At 44.2% G+C, this 21,277-nt stretch overlaps 1 protein-coding gene across 3 annotated transcripts in view; it reads right to left on the reverse strand.

The window, feature by feature from the left end:
• The window catches only part of LOC144096766 (uncharacterized), a 57,671-nt gene that overhangs the window by 28,741 nt on the left and 7,653 nt on the right, over positions 1-21,277 (reverse strand). For 2 of the 3 annotated variants that reach the window (XM_077629644.1, XM_077629643.1), the window contains exons 2-4: positions 7,562-7,714; positions 6,642-6,823; positions 3,408-3,512 (exon numbers count right to left, since the gene is read on the reverse strand). In XM_077629644.1, the coding sequence (XP_077485770.1) occupies positions 3,408-3,512; positions 6,642-6,823; positions 7,562-7,595 (321 nt within the window). In that variant the 5' untranslated portion in view covers positions 7,596-7,714. The remainder of the gene's footprint in view (positions 1-3,407; positions 3,513-6,641; positions 6,824-7,561; positions 7,715-21,277) is intronic. The other variant, XM_077629645.1, reaches the window with a different exon arrangement.

Here is a 21,277-nt window from a genome sequence, read left to right on the forward strand (position 1 = left end):
TCAGTTTACCTCCGTTAATAATTCTAACTCTTCCTCTGCTAATGTGACATCTGGGGTACCACAAGGAAGCGTGCTAGGGCCTTTGCTTTTTCTAATCTATATTAATGATTTACCTGCCTGTGTAACATCTAGACTTCGCCTTTTCGCTGATGACTGCGTAATTTACCGTAACATTACTACAGACAGTGACCGCCAATCTCTACAATCTGACCTGAACGCAGAAAGCTCTTGGTGCTCATCATGGTTAATGGCAATAAACGTTTCTAAAACTAAACTAATATCTTTCACTCGCCGTACAGCTCGCATTCCAACCACTTATATTCTAAATGACAATACTGTGGAACTAACATCAACATACAAGTACCTTGGGGTGCACCTTCAGTTTGACCTAACATGGCATCACCATATCGACCTCACCCTAGCATCTGCTAACCGCTCACTTGGTTTTCTTAAACGTAACCTCAGATACGCCCCTATACACGTTAAAAAGCTTGCTTATATAACTCTAATACGCCCTAAAATCGAATATGCTGCGGCCATTTGGGACCCTATTCAAGCCTACGTTATCACTAACATTGAATCCTTGCAAAACCGTGCTGTTCGTTTCATATTTTCAGACTACTCACCCTTCACAAGCCTTTCAGCATTAAAAAAACGTGCCGAACTGGAAGATTTGTCATATCGCCGTAAACTTGCTCGCTTAACCCTTTTCCATAAGCTTTATCACCACCCATCCCTTCGCCGTGATTTGTTTCAGTCACCTGATGCTCTCTTTCCACGCCGTGATCATTCTTTCAAAGTTAAACGCGTAAACTGTCATTCATCGTCTTATGCAAATTCATTTATTCCCCGTACTATCACTGAATGGAATAGTTTGCCATCAGTCATCGCCACAGAAACTGACAATAAAAAATTCCAAGAGCTTCTTCGCTGTGACGGAAATGTGTAAATGTTTGCTGTTTTTGTTAGTGTTCAATTTTTCTTTGTGTGATGCCTTATGTTTTAATTAGCGTTTTTTTTGTTACACTTACTTGTTGAAATGTATCGCGATTACTTATGATTGTACCCCCCCCCCCTATGTAATACCCTCTTCTGGAGGGCCTTTAGGGGTAACTTGAATAAAAATAAATAAATATGTTACACTGCAACTTGAAGATGGTGACTAAGGGATCTTTTTATTTTAAACATCACAAATTTGGCTCAAGAGGTGCAAAAACATTAAATTTAAATTTGATATTTTCTGCATTGAGTGTATTTTTCCATCTGAAGAGGCATCAACAAGCCAATGAGTGCCGCAAACTTTTTACTGTAAACAAAAAACGAAGAATGTCTTTAATGGGTCTACTTTTGCACGCCACTTTAATGCACGATTATATACTACAATAATTACAAATAAAAGATGAGGCTCAATGAATGTTCTAATCTAGATTCTCCAGCGGCTGCTCATCATGCATCCACAAGAATATTCACCCATACGACATCTTGGAACTAGACAATGTTATAAGTACTTTGCTATTACCAGATTCCACAGAACCAGTGCCATACTGTGGGTGTGCACAGGCGATCACTGAGTCTAGAACATTTTCTCTTAAGCATAAGTAGTTAGCAGCCCATTCGTACATTGTCAGGATTCCAAGGTGGAACTAAATATAGAAAGAGGTACCTTTCACATCGGCATTAGGCAAGCAAGTGACAATTTTAGTGCCGTTGCACAATTTGCCTGGTGCCAGCATCGCATGGCACGGAAAGTTTCTAGGAGGTAGTGTAACACTGGCAGGGTTTTCAATGATAATGTGGCCTGCCACAGATTACCTCAATCTTGAATGCTGCTTCGCCCAATGGTTTACTCCTAATCAGGTTCATTATTGTCATCACGCTAAGAGGAACCTTTGTTTTTCACACTTGACATCTGACAGGCTTACCGCGACCAGAAAAGGAAGGAGCAAACAACTGACACGTTATGAAAAACTTTCAAAGTTAACAAAGGGGTACCTTTCACATCGACATTAGGCAAGCAAGTGACAAGTTTAGTGCCAGCATCGCATAGCACGGAAAGTTTCTAGGTGGTAGTGTAACACTGACAGCGTTTTCATTGATAATGTGGCCTGCCACAGATCACCTCAATCAACCGTATTTACTCGAATGTAACGCTAGTTTTCTTGCCGAAAGTAGAAAGGAAATGTTACCGCCCGCATTACGATCCAATACTAGGTTTAAAAACGCTATGAAGAGCACCAAATACACACTATTAAAATCATATCATGTGTCAAACATGTGCGTTGATCGTACTGGTCATTCGAAATCACACACTCCAGCTCGCCGGTCAACCACCACGCGAACCACAGGTCACAACTACTAGGACAAAATGGCAACCTAATCGCAAACGCAAAAAGAAAAGACGCCAGTAAGAACAAGCCAACAAGAGCCGACGCCAGCAAGAGTCACTGGTGCGATGAGAGGGCACCACGTCTTGACGAATGCGCGCAATCTGTAGCGAGGTTCTGTGGCCTCCGTGACCGCAAAATGAAGCAGCCATCTCGCAGGCACCGAGCGCTCGCAATCGCCGCCAAGATGCCAGCAAAGGAGCGAGCGATCCCACCGCCATCTGTCTGTTAATCCTTGCAACTGACGCAAAAACGTGGCCACGTGACTAACAGGCAGCAGGGCGTGGAGCAGCGCGCTTTGTTCGCTCTTTCTCGTGTTTTGTGCCAGTGCGTGTAGTTGCGCGTTCCGTGCATCGAGTCTTAGGTCTATCCCTATCAAACGGTCGAGTTGTATTCAAGCGGAATGCCGCGCTCACGCGCTCAGTATACAGCTGGCTTCAAGCGCAACGCTATTCTGCTTTCTGAGAAAGTGGGAAATTGAGCAGCTGCAAGACGTCTGAACGTCAACGAATCGACGATCAGGGGATTGAGGAAACATCGCGAGGAATTGTTTAGCTGCAACAGCCTGCGAAAAGGCTTTCGGGGGCCCAAGAAAGGCCGATTCCGGGAGTTGGAGCGTCCACTTGCAGAGTTCATTAGCGAGACACGTTCCCGACTACTTGGAGTAAGCATTCAAATGCTTCAGTGCAAAGCACAGAAGCTTGCGCGGGACACGGGTTTCACCCAAAACCAATTTAAGTCATCACGAGGCTGGGTGCAGAAATTTATGCGAAGGGCCAGGTTCTCCCTTCGACGCACGACTTCTATTTGCCAGAAGCTGCACGGGGACTTCGAATCAAAACTTCGAGAGTTCCAGCGCTACGTCATCGATCTTCGTCTCTCTACCAACATGCCACTTGGACATATCGGCAATGCCGACCAGACCCCCGTGTATCTGGACTTTCCTATGTCCAGAACAATGCACAAGTCTGGTGAGCATGAATTTTGCCTTAGAAGCACAGGCAACGAAAAAAATCGGATTACCGTTATGCTGGCTTGTTTCGCTGACGGCCGCAAGCTCCATCCATTCATCATTTTTCGCCGGAAGACGATCCCGAAGAAAACTTTCCCGAAAGACGTCATCTTGCGCTGTCACGAAAAAGGTTAGATGGACTTTAATCTTGTCAGATTGGATTCAAAGCGTGTAGGACCGAAGGCCAGGCGCATTGCTGCACCTGGAAGCAATATTGGTTCTGGACACTTTCCGAGGTCACCTGACACCCGGCGTCAAACAAAAGCTACAGCGTGACCGAACGCATCTCGTTGTTATACAGGGTGGCATGACCTCCATTCTCCAGCCTCTGGACGTTTGCATGAACAAGCCCTTCAAGGATCGCTTCCAACAATAATACTGGCAGTGGATTGAAAGCGGATCAACAGCACCTGCACACCCGAAAAGTTGACCCTCGCGTTACAATCGTGGTCGCATTACATTCGAGCAATTATGGTAGAATGCTGCTTCGCCCAATGGTTTACTCCTAATAAGGTTCATTATTTTCATCACGCTAAGCGGAACCTTTGTTTTTCACACGACCTCTGACAGGCTTACCTCAACTAGAAATGGAAAGATCAAATAACTTAAACGTTATAAAACTTTCAAAGCCAATAAAAAGAAGTAGCTGTACCAATACAGGACCTGATCGCAAAACTGGTCCAGCTAGAAGAGGGCTTGGCAAATGCTCGACAATATTCGCTAACAACTGTCAGTGTCGAAATTATTGTGTGCGACTATCTCAACTGCTGTTTGCGTTTTCCAGGTTTTTTTTGCCTATTTACTTTTCTGGCCTCTAACTTAAGGTTGTCCACTTGTAATCGAAGGTGGCCTAGATGTGAGTAACGGTGAACTTTTAAGAGCCCAAAATTAAGCTAAAGGGTCGAAAAGGGGGGTTGAAAAGGTGGGAATCAAATATGTCCATTATGTAGTGAAAATGCCACTGAGCGTGCATCTCACGTACAAGTCCTCGAGAGCAAGCTGGTAACTTGCCAGACATTTTCGAAAATTCGCGCTCTTGCGCCTTGCGCCGCAACCCCCGTCATGACGCGTTCGCCCGAAATTGCGGACATTGCATTGGCTAGCGCGAATGGCGTCATGATGTAGAGTGCTATCACTGGTTCGCGAGCAACACAGAGAAAAAGGACGGGTGCTTGCCCGGCCCCGAAGGTGACTGGAGCACCTTCAACTTTGTATTCCCCCCTGTGTCTGTAGCTGTGGCGGCTGGTGTACGAGTTGAGAGGTAAAACATGGAGGTAGTTTCTAATTGCCAATATCTGTGCTTTACATTAGCTACACTAAAAATTTTTGCAGGAGGCTGATAGGCAATTCAATATCTGCCAGTTTCATCAGCTTTTCTTACCCTCATTGGGCCCCATTTCAGTGCCTTTTTAAGGCTCGAACAAGAATGCCGCAATTTGCAGCTTGGTTATGTTCACATGACAATCACTTACTGATAACGAAACAAGCTTGTAAATTGAACAGATAATTAAGCTAAGATAATTAAGATTTAATGTTTTACAGCAATACTCAAGAAAACCGACTAAAAATTAAAATCCAGTAATAATCAAATTAAAGAGCCCTTTTAATGAACTGCAAGTTGATAGAACCAAAGTAATAGTTCAAAGGAATCAAAATTCAAACTAAAGAGTTCTTTTACTTTTTGTTGTCCAGTAAAGCAACTACAGTGGCCCGAAAAGAAGTATCAAGCATCTCTTCAAGCAGATTATTTTGAAGGCCAAATGCTTGCTGCCAGTTAAACTGAACCAGCAATACAAGGAAAAAGGGTGTATCTGTGCATCATCTCTTCTCAAACCAATTGCATTTACTGCTTAGCACATAAAATCAAAGCCACAGTGAATCATGGAACCAGTTAAACACAATGCTTAAAAAGAATGCGAGGGACCAGAAACATCGCAAAGTGCAAACAAGGGCAAACAAACATGGCATGCAAAAACTCGCCAACAAAAACACTATATAGGCGAAGCTGCCCAAAAGGTCGCCTGTGCCTTCCAACTTCCAGCGTTAACTGCAAGGCGACTGGCGTCTTTACGAAATTTTTCAGTATGAGGTGTGTAGCCTCGGCCACTGTGTCGCCTCCCATCAAATCAAGCCGCTTGATGTGAAAACCATTACAGCCCAAATTATAATAAGATGTTAAATATAAATAGAGAATGAATGAGAATTTTAAAATTGTCATATTTATTACATACAAGGCACAGAAAATAAGACCGTTATCTATGCTTAGCACCCAGAAATTGTTTACACAAATTTTTTTCCCAATTGATTGCTATTTTATGCACATGATGAAAAAAAACGCATGTGCAACCAACATAAATGCAGCGATACACCTGTCTTCACTGCATTCCTTAGAAGAATGTGCTTGTGCCAAGCTGATCGAAACATGCTCAAGCCATGAGCGACAGGTTTTCAGTGTGATGCGACAAAGCATGCCCTATTAACCCTGCACCCCCTACCCCAAATATTTCTTAAATGTACCAGAAACCCAAAAATGATTTGACCAAATTTCATGCAAGCAAACTGCAAGACATTGATCAAGAGTGACAAAGGTAAAAAACTGGCACAACTAAGAGATGAAGACCATGCTGCAACTTCCAAAAAATGCCAATCTGTGAGAGCAGTACAAATGCAGTCATCTTGCACTCCATATTTTCATGCCTGTAGCTTCCCGGAAAAGTTATATTTTCTAGGCAGGTACTTTAAATTTTTGTTACTTGGAGCAGTCATAAACTTAAGTGCAAGCATACTGCCGAACTGCGAACCTGGCGTTATCAAAAATCAGAAAATTTTATTCGTGCTATCTAGGGAGGGGGCTGGAGACACTGCATCAATCTGTGTTGAGTCCTTCAGGCAGGGACTTTGCTGTCTACGCTGGCACCGTGCCATGGCAGCCACCTCAGTAGGCTCACAGGAAAAGCTACATCTTCTCTACTGCAGCCTTCAAGAATGTTGTACCAATGCTGTACCACAAAATAAGCCGTAGCCACTTCAGCTTTGGCGCAAAGCTGTACTCAAGGTGATTCTGAGTTCACCTTTTCACCGCGTGAACTCAAGCACCAAGTAACCACATAATTTTGAATAACCAGTGAAAACAGTGCCGACAGATACAATGCTGATTGCAGAATTTTTATGTTTACGAATGAGATTCTAAAACTTGCAATGAGAAAAACATTTCTTTACAACAACCACGGAGAAGCCTGGCTTACCAGAACAGCCCTTCCCTCAGGGTCTCCAAGGATTTCTTCTAGCTCCTCAACATCTCCCATGAAACCCAATGGGACCAGCTTTTCTCCAAGACAATGCTGCAAAGCAGCTGCGTGATCCCCTTTCAGCTCTTTGATGTCAGCTCTCATCTCCATCGGGAGGTGCACTGTCCGACTGTTGAAGCCTGAAATATTCAAAATCCATGATTAATTACGGAAAGACTGCACATATCCCTCTGAGGGCTTTGGTATGGCTAAAGGTATCACAATTTGGTTTACACCAAACACTGATATCATAGCACAGAAATATTTTTTTTAATTCGGTGCCATTTGAAAGTGGTCAGTACCCCGACATGAACACACTAGTTGCTGCACTACAAATTACAAGTTGTCGATCGTTTTGAAGGAAAAAAAAGTAGAATACGACTGCATTACTGGGTCCAACTCGCATCACGCATTTATTTGGTCTACCTTTATCCAGCTTGATAGAGCAGCTGTGTATTCTGAAGAGGTTCAAGGTTTCTGGGTTTCTGATATGAGCGAAACGCATGTCCACTCCCGATTTTGAGAGCGCACTGCACAACATAATCTGTTTGTGACCTGTAGTACACTGTCAAAACAGGCAACAGAGATAAAGACAAAGCTTTGTGGCCTGTGGGTGGCGTGCCTGTCTCACAGGATTTAATTCCCACTACCACCTCTCAGAGAAATTTTTTGTATTTGAACATTGCTGAGCTGTTCCTGAATTTTCCTGTTACTGACAAAGGTTCGGTAACACCGTTGCATTAAAATTCAGAAATAATGTGAGGCCTGGACAGCAGTTAATGTGGTCACTGTGATGACAGCGTTACATGTTATAGCCTTATGCTCCGGGTCCTAGCAGCAGATGTTCCAATTAATTGTTTTTAAAAACCATAACTTACTTTTAAAATTCTGAGACCGACAAATCGTCCCCATATCCACAGTTTAGGGAACTTCTCTGGAACTGCAATGCCACGACTAAGGGTGATGTCATAGGAAATGACAGGCTATCTCGCACTGCCTTTCACAGCAGTCATGACAATCTTTACTGTTGTCTGGAAATGAAACAGCAATATACAAAACTGAATGTGGCCCATTCATGTTGCGAGCATGGGGTGTCCATATCTCGTCGATATTAAAAATCAATCCAGTGATATATTGCCAAATTCATTATATAATCAGCATATAACTTTCCTGCCACTGTTATTTTAGGCAAGCAAGCAAGACTGAAGCAACAAATATTAGAGGTATGAAAATTCATATTCAAAATTCTGGCTAAATTTCAGACAGCATTTGCTATTCGATTTGCACTTTCACAATAGTTTATTCTCGTTATAACAAACATGGATACAGCATATTAACAGTATAATGAAAGGAAGAGTGCAAAATCTGACACTCTATTGGTTATAATGGAGCAGTTTTTAGTATTCGCATGGCTCAAAATGCACAAGGAGCCGTAAAAAACTTAAAGAAACGCAATACTTTGATCATCTGAATAGTCCACAGTAGTAGTGTGTATGAATCTACCGTGCATTTACATGCCACACCATATAGGGGCAGTACGAACTAGCATCAAGCTGACCGACGCATGACCGGCATGTGATCGAACCATCGCCTCATCATGCCGGACGCCCCTGCCACATGTGCAGACCTGCGCGCAAGTGGGCTGCACCACATGACTCAATCAACTCCGTTGCGCAAAAAGGCAATGCAGAAGCACAAAGTAGTCTCATTTGAGTCGATTTTTGGTAGTCCACAGCGAGCGCAAAAGGGGGCATTACTCAGGACTTCAGTGTTGCATCTAGCACTCAGTCGACAATTGTGAACGCGACAGAATATTGCAGACATCTGTTGACATCTGTTCCAAAGGAGACATGAAGAATGATCCCCATGTCATCGTGTCGACTGGTGCTTCTGAATGTTACGTTTGAGAACTTAGTCTCTGCTCATGACAACTTGGTAGTGGCACCTGAACTGACCGACCAAGAAATCACTGACGAGGACGATTCTTGCAGATGATGCAAGTAGGGATGATGAAATCGAACCGGAAAGTGAAGAATGGGCTCAAAAAAGCGCAGACGCTGCCGACACGGCCAGGAAATTGAAGGGCTATATACAGAAAGTACCTGGGGCCTGATGTAGAGAAAGCTCTACATTTAATTGATTTCATGGAGAATTTTGTCCTCTCAAATACTACTCAGTGCCACCAAGCAAATGTTGCATAGTTTCTTAAATAAACCAGGGCACAGCCAGCATCCCCATCTAGTGTTCATTTTTGCTCTCCAACACAGAACAAAGAGCGATATTTCGCATGCTTATACCAAGCTTTGAATTAAACAATTGTGCGTTATTACACCTTTCTGTTGTCCCCCTGAGAGCACCCTTTGCTTTGGTTTATTTGCAGTCTTTTGCAGATGTTTAGAACGGTTTTTGGGTATAACAAATTTAGGCCAATATTAGACTTAGTTATAACGACGTTTGACTCAATTCGAACCTCTTGGATCAGAAATTATGAATTTCTGGTTCATCTAAACTGACAGTGAAACATCGCAACATTCTCAAGCAGCAGTATCTTGCACATATGAATGGAGCCTACAGCCACTGACATCAATGAAAGCATAACGAATTTTTTCTATGTTGATCAATGTAAAAAAATAATGTAATCATTGAGATAATTGATTAGAGAGAAAGTGGGATCTAAACCTATGGGCACCGAATATCATGTTCGGTGCTCTATCAACTCTGCGAAGACGACAGCTGTTCAATCTTCTTCCCTAGGTATCTGCTGCATCTAACCTGTCGTTGAGATGTTCACCAGCACCACCCTTTTCAGTAGTGACAGACATGTATGTTTAGTAGCGAGTGTCGCATAGAACACGATCCGGCGGGAGAGTGGATGTTGTGCGATAACCCTCTTGCACTACCCATGGCAGCAAGGCTACCAGAATTGAGGCCCTTTATTAGAACAAGGACCTTTACTAACTCGAGAGTGTTAGAGGCTTAATTCTCAAGAAAATCTGGTGCTGTCAGCGCTGTAGAAAAAAAAATTATGGGCACGGCTATGGCAGGTGGTCGTGTACATGTGACATGGCCGGGACTGATTTAGCGGCAGCTTGTGTGTCCCCACGAGGCCAAATGACATGGCAATAGCTGCCAACTCAGGCTTATCAAGGTAAACTTCGAGATGGGAGAGTGAGATGGAAATCAAACCCACTGGGACCTTTTCATCCACAGTAAAACATGGTGAATGTGGTGTCTTCTTATCTCTGTCCTGATTTGCACAGCCGTTCATTTCATCATGCACCAACTCGCCCGTAAGGCCGTTATTCTATGGGACTCCTAGTCAACACAGGCATGTTAGTGTCGCTTGGTTAAAACGAGGCTTTATAGGTATCTATGTCAGGTGGTATTCCACATGATAGGGCAGCCTACTACTGTATGTGACTGAGTATGTGTGTGATAATAGTGGCAAAATTAAGAAATTAATTAGTGATAAAACAAGCAGCGAACTCCGTGTATGTTCACAAGTATCTGCAAGGAGAGCCACAGGCGGGAGCCGTTAATGCTCTCTGTTTTACCCTTAAAGCAGAGCTTTGGTGTCCCCTGAATTTTCTAGGACCCTTGGTCCGATAGGTATAGGTAGCTTAAAGGAGCCATGACATGGTCGTTCTTCACATTGCTGTTTTCTGCTTCAGTAACTAATGCAAGAGCTTATGATTCAATTTTCGAAATTTGGCTGCCCTGGACGAGCTGTATTTTCCAAGAAACACGATCGAAATTGAGACCGGGAGACTCCTCCCACTGGCAGCGGCCGCCATATTAAGAGCTCTCGTGACGTCACTAACACGTGTACGGAGCAACGTCGTCTGCTCTCGTTGCTGCAATATGCGCAGCGAGGTCTCATTCCCCCTTGTACTCTCGCGAGAGATCGAAGCAGCAGCCGTCCCCCATATATGAATGACTTGTACCGTAAAAGCGATGATAACCCAGTTTTTCTTCGGTATAGGTAGGGTCCGGTCACACTATAGGCCGATGCGACGGCGATCGACGGTCGGTGGGCTGATCGGTACACAAATGCCGTCGCTGACGCACTGGTCTGTCACGCTAGACCGATGGTGATGCCAGCATGATCAACGATCACGTATCGTAGTAATGTTTGAGTCAGCTTAGTGGGAACCAGAAGAGAGTGGTAGGGGACTATTTGGTATGACACTGGATAAACTTAAGAGTTTTAAAATTAATGGACCTCATGCTAGCCACGGCGACATACGCGATGTGCGTGCACCAGCGAAGATGTGCTTTCATTCAGTGCCTGCGCATAGAACTGATCGGCGAGGCAAGCGACACGGGCAGAAAACGCTGCACGACGGTGCCGCTCGTCGCCGTCACCTGGGCTTGTGCGGCGGAGAGAAAGCTTCACGCCCGGTGAGGCGACGGCCGGAAAAACTGCGCTTGTGTACCTTATCCGTATCGTAAAAAGCGAAACAAGTGGCTGCATATCATATCTTCACACTTTGTTACTAATAAGTGAGGAACGTTTGCCATAATCTTGAATTTAGGTTGACGGTGGACCACCGGCCCCTTTCATGACGAGGCCTAGCGAGTACACAGGATTCGTGCGTGCGATTTCGGCGATTGCGAAGAGCGGATTAAAAAGTTTTAGCGCCTGCAAATAGCTGTAGAGCGTAGTTTTGGCTACAGTGCCCTCAAAGCGATGAGTGCCTACATCGCAGGACGTGAATGCAATAAGGGGGAAGTGCCGATATGTGACCCGGTCTGCATAGCATGTGCAGAAGGCAGCCGGCAGCAGCTGTCGGCGTCGACTGTGGACAACAAATGTGGTTTTTTTCATTAATTCAAGTAATGTGCGAACGTATTTTTAGCTATATCGATATAAAATTCAATTTTGGTGAAATTAGAGAAAGCAGATACAATTAGCGGAAGGCGCCGGTTTCCTACGCGAAAAGTTTCCCACGCAGGCAATACAGCATCATCGGTGCTTATTGCAGTGTTTTCATGGTGCGTAAATGAGTAAAAGTGCAATTTATGAGCAGGAGTACGTATTATTAAAGATAAGGATAACCGACCTGGCGTTTTATGTCACGCAAACGGGCAGTACTGTTAGCGCGCAGCCATGTAAACAACCTCAACGCGTGCCTGCAGTTGTCCTAATCGTCGCAATCCTGGGACACAATGTGCGCACACAGCAAAATGCTGTACTATTATTTCACTGCACTCATTTAGACGGCGGCGACTATTCATCGGTGCAGACAGTGAAAGCATTAGAGTGACGTAGGGTTTTGCAAGAGACTTGGTTCCTGCAAAAAGGTTCTAGGAGAGTCACATATATTAAGGAGCCTAAATTAAATTTTAAACGAAAGGGGTGTGAAGAAGACGAAGTGGATTAACCACAGAATAAAGAAGAGGAAGAAGAAGCATTCGGTGAGTTGGAGAGAGATGATTGGTGAAGAAGCATTCGGTGTGGTGGCGAGAGATGATTGGTGGAGAAGAGAAGACGACGCCGATAAGGCTTACGCGGACTAACACCGAGGCTATAAAAGGGCGAGTGAGAGCGAGGCACTTGGGGGAACAGCAGAGAAGCGGAAGCTCCGTCGGGTCAGGGACGCATCGGCTGGAAGAGAGCGACGCCGGCTACTGCTCCGGTGAGCTCGCGTTCTACGACATCGCATCGTGGACTACCTGCAGTGCCTGAGCCCGTTCCGGAGAGTCAACAGAGGACGCAACCACCTGCTACGGTCAGGGGTGACTCCAGCGCTGTTGCCACCCATCCGGGTGGTGCCCCCACGCCAACAACACCGGCATCACCTCCACGGGCGCTTGGACCGGGCGCTTGGACCGGGAGCTTGTACGATGCAGCCAGCGACGCCAGCCCAAGCACGGCGAACGCCGCCTCGACGTCGCCTACTGGATCCATACAACGCCGCAGCCACACCGAACCAACCGTGAGCACGAACGCCGACCGCTAATAGTAGAACACTAGTAGTAGATGCTTGTAGCAGTGTGCCCGGGTCGTGTGTATTTGTAGTCTGTGATTTGTGTTTGTTTTTTTAGTTTTATGTTCTATAGTGTGTGTGTCACGTACGGTGTATTAAATGTGCGTTTGTGTGGGTGCACCTGTCGCCTAGTCCATTCTTTCGGTCCGAGTGTTCTCCGGGGAGATCCGTGACAATGAGTCGAAGGAAATGTACGTTCGACTTACGCGTGCATTCAGTGCGGAAGTCGTCGCACTCGGCACTTTTCTCTTCTTCTTTCGTGCCTCAAGATTACTGCAGTGCACCCTTTGATAATTTGAGTTTAATTATCGAGCAATGAATAGCAGACAAGAACTTGGTAGCAAGCTACAAAACGCCGCGGCTTTCACGGCGCACATCGGCGAAGGCGTGCACGGCACGTGCCGCTTTTCACATATGGGAGCACTTGAGTGCTCAAAAGAGACCGCACTCATAACATACGAACAGCATGCTTCTAAGCGTAAATAATAAAGCAGGAGTCCAACGATTTCTGTTTCCTCAACAATCGGAAAGTGGGCACCACGAACAAGCCTTAAGTAGAACTTTGTTATTTGATGTAGTGTTTCATGTCTGTCTTGGTCCTTGTTTCTTATTTATATACTCATCGTACATTTATTATGCAAATTTTTTGTCACGCGCTTCTGTGTTTTTTTTTTTATGTATTTTCTTCCGTATGTATTTTCCTCTGTATAACGCTTACATCTGGCCTACTTTTTTTTACCGGCCCGCCGGACTGTTATAATTTGTAATTTGTATGTTTGTTTGTCATGTAGTAGGGGGCTGAGGCCCTGTCAGGGAACATTGTGCCTTTAGCCTCAGCCCCTTCTTAGGCAAACGTCTAAGCAACAAATAAAAAGAAAGAAAGAAAGAAAGTTGAAGGCTTCCCAAAAGAGAACACGGAAAATATATTTTATTTCTCTAGGCTGAAAAAAAACTTTTCCAGCGACCGGTGTCTACGGTGTGCATGCAAGCACCTCAATAGCCCGCAGCAGACGACGCGTTGCATGTATGCGCTCGCGACGTCAGCGATCAGGTTGCCAGACCAGCAAGCAGTTCGCAAAAGAAATGAAAAAAATTCGTTTTAAAAATATTTACCGCACAGAATCAACTGAAGATTGGGGGGATTGTAATTTAACCTGTTGGGAATTAAAGCTGATAAGCAGAGTATGCGTGAAAATAGGCTATAATGGCCCCTTTAAGAGGGTGATCGCACAAATCCCACTCTTCCATTGAATCACATTTCATTCGCTGTTACACAGCACATACTACTTCCAGCGCTATGGACAAGGGCGGCACACGTAAACATCTCAAGGATAGGTTACACGCAGCAAATACCTGCGAAAGAAGATTCAACTGCTGAGTTGGTAGAGCACCGAAAACGAAATTCGAAGCTCACAAGTTTCAACTCATCTGACTGCATTAGGTTGTTTTCTTTTACTTTCTAATCAATTATTGCAATCATTACATTATATTATTTCACAATGACCAACAAAAAATATGCCCTATACCTTCTTTGTGTCAGTACATTTTGGCTTAATGTCAACAGGCATACAGGCACACAATACACCTCCCAGAGGCTTGGAAAGCTACAAGCTTCGCTGGTACTGAATAAAAAAAAAATTAACAAAGATTGAAAAAGAGATATGCAAGCAGGTGGTTTAGTTACCACCATGCATGCTATACTCTGCTTATTAGAGCAGAAAGTGGTTGTTGTTATTAATACCAAAACTATAGGTGTGCTTCTTTTGTAAAACAGCGCGAACAACGTCGGACAAGGAGAAGAATGACACGGGACGAGCATGTCCTTCTTGTTCTTGTCCGACATTGTTCGCGCTGTTTTACAAAAGAGGCATATATGCCAACTCGCTCAACTGAAGGCCTGCTTCATTGGTAACTGAACCTGGAAGTTGCAGCTGGAAAGTCGTTGATTCTCGCGACCTCATTTCTTGTGCGCTGCAATGATCATCCTCGTCGAGGGTCACATCGTCGCAAACTTCCGCATGCCTGCAACTTTCATGAATGGGACTGGCAGACCACCCTGCTGCACTGCTCTGTTCTTCAATACATCCTTTGATATGTAAAAAAAAATTGGGTAAGCTTAACCACATAAACAGCTGATACACACATACAAATACATGCAGTTTAATAGTACACTAGTCTTTTCCAAATAGTTGCTACCTGCTGTGGCCTCTTCCGATTGCAGCATATTATTCCATGACTACTCTCCCCTCATCGCTTAATAAAATGCCATTCTTCATTTTGCTGTTAGAACTGCAGCATACTAAACAAGGACAAATGAAAAACTTGCATTTTGCAGAACCTCCGGAGAGCTTTTAATTCAAGACTAGAACCACTATTTACAATATCCAACTAGTCGTGTTAGGCAGGTTGGCACAAAAATCATAATGTAGAGTCGACACTGATTCTGCCAACAAATTAACGCTGCCAAGGTTAGCTGAGTGACTAAAACCTCTGTCATGAAGTGCCAACACTTACACCTAAATGCCAGATATTGTGCAATTATCTTGTTGCTTTTGAGTTTACCATTAGTTTCTTCGCACATTGCAGTGTGATGTGCTATTATCAAGAAATTAAATGCAAACAAAGCAACTACAACATTGGCAGAAAAATGAAGACTAACAAGAGAGTCTTTATACCAGCATAGATAACTCACATTTAAGCCATGAAGACCATATTTTGAGTGACTACGTGTTAGCTCTTTTCTTCAAATTTCATTTATTTCTCCCACTATGTTTGCTGTACAAAGTGCTTTTTCTTATATTATGGTTGATTCCCTTAAAGGGGGCCATGACAGCAAATTTTCGTGTATACCCTGCTAATTGCATTTAGTTCCCAACACATTAAATTACAATTCTCAGATGCTTCAGTTGATTTTGTGTGCTAGATATTTTTAAAACAAATTTTTTTGTTTATTCAGTTAGAACCCGATTTAACGAATTATTTCATTCAATTGAGAAATTTGCAAAACAGAGGACGGCACCTTTTCGCCCTTCGAAATCTAAAATAGTAACGCAGTGGCACTGGAACGCAACAGCGTCACTTTTGCAGATAACCCGCCCCTGCGCATATGGAAAATCTGCCAAGGCAGCCGAATAGCTTGTGCATGAAAGCGACATCACGTAAAACGGACTCAAATCCAAGGTGGAAGTGCCGCTGATTACTGAGTCCGTTGCTCCATGCAGGGGAGAAGCTTATTGCGCTGTCAAAGCAAATCCAGGGCCATTACTTGGGCAACTATACGTTACTGCTGGTACGCTAGTAGAAAGTTGGCTGCATGCTTGCTTTTTGCTGCTCCTGCATGCTTGCATGCACATCGTGGACAGCGGTCCCTCGAAAAGTGTTTTAGGTGAACGAAATAAAATGCATTTCCCGTGTTTTCTTTTACAAAGGCTTAGTACGCGAGATCAGTGGTCTTTGAGAAAGAGGACTAGCTTGTGGCGCCAGCTTTCAGATTATTGAAAAAACAAAAATATGGGCCCCTGCTTTATTATTTGCACACGGAAGCCTGTTATTCGCATGTTATGAGTGTGGTCTCTTTTCAGCAGTCAAGTTCTCTCATATGTTAAGAGCGGCACATGCCGTGCATGCCTTCGCCACTGTACGCCGTGAAGGGCATGGTGGTGGCATTCAGTCATTTGCTACCAAATTCTTGACAGCTATTTGTTGGCTTTATAATTAAACAATTTACAACAAGGTGTCACTACAGTAAGCTTGCGGCATAAGGAGCAGACAAAAGTGCCGAATGTGACAGCTTCCCTGCTGCACGCATGTGTCAGTCGAACATACATTCCTTTCAGCTCTTAAGCACTAACTCCAAGGGCCCTTTCTGCGTGTATACGCTCAGCGTCGGCGCTCTGGGCGTATGCTAAAACCGGTCTGAGCATGCGCACTGCAGGAGACGCCAGCGAGCGTCGGTGAGGCGCCGATATCTGTCCGTGCTAGATATGGGGCTTAGCGCACGGGCTCTCGCGTACACGTCTTTATTACAATGGGAGGACCGCGGGGCTCTCGGTGGCTCTTTTCTTCATGGCTTGAAGCTCTTTCTCGTTCCCCAAATTTTTCTCCGTGGTTTAAGTTGTCCTTTCATCGCCCCCAACCCCTTCTCTCCACGGCTTTAAATTCTCTCCTTCGGCTCGAGAGGGGAAGCGAGCCACCACCAGGAACATGGAGATGCATGGCCCTTTTCGACGTCCGTTCTGGCGTACGCCAAGAGCGCTGATGCTGAGCGCGTACGCCAAAAAAGGGTCTTTGGAGTTAGGCTATTAGAACCCTTTTGCAGAACCGAGTTGCTGGCAAAGCCAAAGCGACTCGAATATTTCATTGCCTGCCCTAATGAATAGTCACCACCATCTAAATGGGTGCTTCAATATAAATAGTACATCATTTAGCAATGACAGCGTGCATGCGAAGTCCCCTAGAAATGCGACGATTACAAAAGATGTGGTCCCGCGCTGAGGTTGTTTACATTGCTGTGCACAAACAGTACTGCTCGTTTGCTCGGCATAACACGCAAGGTGGGCTCTTCATATCTTAAATATTATTTGCTCTTTCCCATAAATTGTAGTTTTACTTGTTTACACACTACGATAACATTGCAATCAGAGAAAATGATGCTATCACCTGCTTGAGAAATGGTTCGCGTAGGACCGGCGCTTCCCGCTAATTGTATCTGCTACCTTCAGTGTCACCAATAATTGATTTTAAAAGATTTATCTAAAAATACATTCAGAGGCAATTCGCACTAATTGAAACCGACAAATTTAACGTCCACAGTTGAGGTCGACTGCCTCGGCATATGCTCTGCACACCAGTTCACATCCGCACTTCTCCCTTAATGTACGCACATCCGGCGATCTATGCAGTCGTGGCTTTTTTCGAAGTCAAAGTTTATTAGATCAAACATTTTTACAGAATATACAAATAAAGGCAAGTGTAGACAAAGCTACACTCGATGACTATTTACATAGACTAAAGCTTATCAGTTCGCTCTCTGCAATGACCGAAATTGCACACACGAATCCTGCGGACTCACTGGGCCTTGTAACAAAATGGGCCGGGTGTCCGCCACAGACAGAAATTTAAGAATCTGGCAAAAGTTCACTGCTGATTACCATCAAAATGTGAAGGTATGAAACGGAGCAGCCCGTTTCGCAAGCATAGGTGGCAAGCAACTATCGGCATTGTCGGGCGGTGTTTTGCCCATGTCACTTGCCTCGCCGCTGGGTTTTGTGTACAGACGCCGACTGAAAGCACATCTTCACTGGTGTACACACGTCATGTATGTCACCGCGGCTATAATAAGGTCCAATAAGTTTTTAAAATTTTAAGTTCAAGGAATGCCATACGAAATAGCATCCGCTCTCTTCTGGTTCCCACTAAGCTCATTCTTTGCACTACTACGATATGTGGTCATTGGTCGTGCTGGCATCGTCGTCAGTATAGCATGACAGACCATCGCGTCAGTGACGGCATCAGTGCCCCAACCAGTCCGTCGCCTGTCGATAGGCGCCGAATCGGCCTAGCGTGACTGGACCCTACCTATACCGAACAAAAACTACATTATACTGTTATCGCTTTTGCAGCAACAGTCGCTCATATATAAGGGATGACCGCTAAATCGATGGCCCCAAAAGGACAGGGGACAAGAGACCTTGCTGCGCATTGAAGCGATTATTGCAGACGATGTTGGACCGTGTGTGGCCATACGATGTCACAAAAGTATTCAATAGGGCAGTTGCTTCCAGTGGGAGGCGTTTTCCCGGTCTCAATTTCGATCACAATTCTGGAATATAGAGTGCGTCCAAGGCGCTAAAATTTGGAAATTTAATAATAGGCTTTTGTATTAGTTGCTGATTTACGAAGCTGCAATATAAAGAACGACTGTATCACGGCCCCTTTAAACCTTCACCTCAAATGGTGGCTAGAAATCATGAACAAAATACAAAAGGCAAAACAATAATTCTCATAAAAATAAATCAAATAAGGAATAATTCGTATAAAATAAAATAATTCCCAGCTCTACTATATGTGACCAAGATAGGGTGCTTCTTTAGATTTTAATCTCAGGGTTAGATACAAACTTCCTGGACAAGGTGCATCTAGAATAAGTACCTGACGGCCATCAAAGCTTTCTTAAAGGTAATATAAAATGACATGTGACCTCATTACGTGTTGGACCTTGAATTCAGTTCTTGGGCATGCGCTTCCTCTTTTGGTGGAGTCGTGGTCACCCAGGCCGCGTTATTTTTTTTTCATCATGGATGATCGGAAATCTGTGCTTGCTTCAGGGCAATAATGGAACATCACCATGTGGCAAAGCGACCTCCCTACTTAAGCTCGGCCACTAATATCTGCACAGTGCACTGTTCTGACAGAAGCCAACATGAAAAAGAGAGCATGGATAAAGCACAGCCGGACTATCAAGCGTCAGCTGCCACATACTCGCGGTGCACAATACAAAAAGAACACTTAGCTCAGTTTTGTGCCTTCTTATGAGCAGCCACTATAACAGTCTATGACCACCTTTGTGAAAAAAACTTCTCCAATGGGGTCATAATAATAAGGCTCCTGAAGTCCAGCTCTCCAGTTTCACAGAGGCACTGCCCTCACTAACTACTTCAATTCTGGAAGAGAGATGGAACTCAGCCCAAGACGCTACTAGGCCTGTTTCTTGACCTCCGCTAGAGCAGCGCTAACCAGCACAGCTGCCCATCTGAAGAGGAATTCATTTCTGACATAGTTTCTGGCGGCTGTCGTGCGCAGCAACTGCCGGCCAAATCTCCAGTGATCATGGATTCCATGCGGTAACTGGAATGCAACACATGAAGAATTCATGCTTGCAGAGCAGTCCTTGTCTGCTATGTGGACTGCAAAAATGGCAGGCAGTGATGTCATACTGCAGCGCTGCGACTGCACACCAGCGCATATCACCCATATGAAATCAGCGGTGCCATTAGGGCCAGCAGCATACTATGCAACAACTAGCTTTCCCCCCCCCCTTCCCCCCGCTCCTACCCAACTCATGCGTCGGATTAGTGTGAAGCTCCCTACATAGCATAGGGCTGATATTTCTGTAAACAATCACAAGGAAAGCCTACCTTATGAATACCATATTTATCTGCATGTAGATATTACAAGAAGCAGGAAAGCCAGCATGTGAAATTGCTTTGGAGCAAAGGAGCACTAATAATTAAACAGGTGTTTGCGACATGGATGAATGAGGCAACTGACAGTGAGAATTACCAGAGCCAAGAGTTAGTAAATAAAAGATTAAGAATTGGAAATATTGTTTAGTATTTAAAAAAGTTGCAGCAATGAGAGTAGGAATAGGTAGGGAAAGTTAAAATGGCAACCTGCCAAGGACTATTCGAAATTGTGCTGAAAAACCGGATTCACATCATCACGCACTTCAAGAAAGGAACCAACAACCAACTGATGCGAACAATGCCCGAGCATGTGCAAATTCGTGTACTGGCTGACATGAACAATCAAGGCTAACTAAAGTTGTGATAAGTATAGGGTCCACATGGACATACAGAAAACTGAACTTATACCCCTCTCACACGGCATTCCTCGAAGGCCTTTCCAGCAAAGGCACCTCTTTTCATCAAAGGACTGAAAGTTCAAAGGAACAGCGACGCAGCTACACGGTGCAGTCCAAAGGTGAAACAGTCGTTGAGGCTTAGCGCCTGCTGTTGTGCTTGAGGAGTCTAAAGTGAGTGTTCTAAAATTGAAGATGGGAATCCTGTTTATTCGTCGAGCTCAGACACTTTTTTTATTCTGATTGCTTCCGTAAAAGAACTGCTACAGCTACTCTCATCAGCAGCATCAGGTTTTGTCTATTGCCAAGGCCACCAGGGGCTCTTGGTGTTGTTGCAACACTTTTACCCTTTTACTGTTTTGAAAGCTGGGCATAGAATATAAACATGCGTACAAAAAACAGGCCCATAGACACCATTCTTATTTTTTATATATGTTTTCAAAACAATGTTGGCTGCATCTATCTTGTTCCATTGCTTCTACTTTTTGATCTTGGATAGCACTGCGATCGCAGGAAGCGATTCTCATAGGCTTTTGTGGTGCCCGTGTGACAGGGGTATTATATGGGCAGGAATGACCAAAACGTAATCAACCTATCCAAGCAATTTACACAGCTAGCGGAAAGAAGCTTAATAACACAAAGAATTGCACTGTGCAAATAATTAATTAGTAAAAGAACCACTTTCAGAATGTCGCTTGTTACATATAGAAGGGGTGCTGAAGTTCCTTCTGTCAGCAATACAGAGTTCAGCTTTTTTGTGCAGATTGTGACAAGTCAAAAATAAAAAGATTCGCGGCACAGTCTAATTTAAATATTAGAAGTGACGGGACAGCAAGTGCAGTGAAATATTTGGCATAGGTCGTAAGGAAACCCCATTTTGTTAGTAAATTGTTTTCAAAGAAAAGAATAAAAATGAAATATATGAAAGGAACACTCCTGAACGTACATAATGCACCAACGTACAACCAAGTGAAGTTTTGGGTTGAGCAGCACTTACAAAAAAAAAATCCAGGAGGCGTCCAATC

This window comes from Amblyomma americanum, chromosome 7 (genome assembly GCF_052857255.1).
Source record: "Amblyomma americanum isolate KBUSLIRL-KWMA chromosome 7, ASM5285725v1, whole genome shotgun sequence".
Taxonomy (NCBI): domain Eukaryota; kingdom Metazoa; phylum Arthropoda; class Arachnida; order Ixodida; family Ixodidae; genus Amblyomma; species Amblyomma americanum.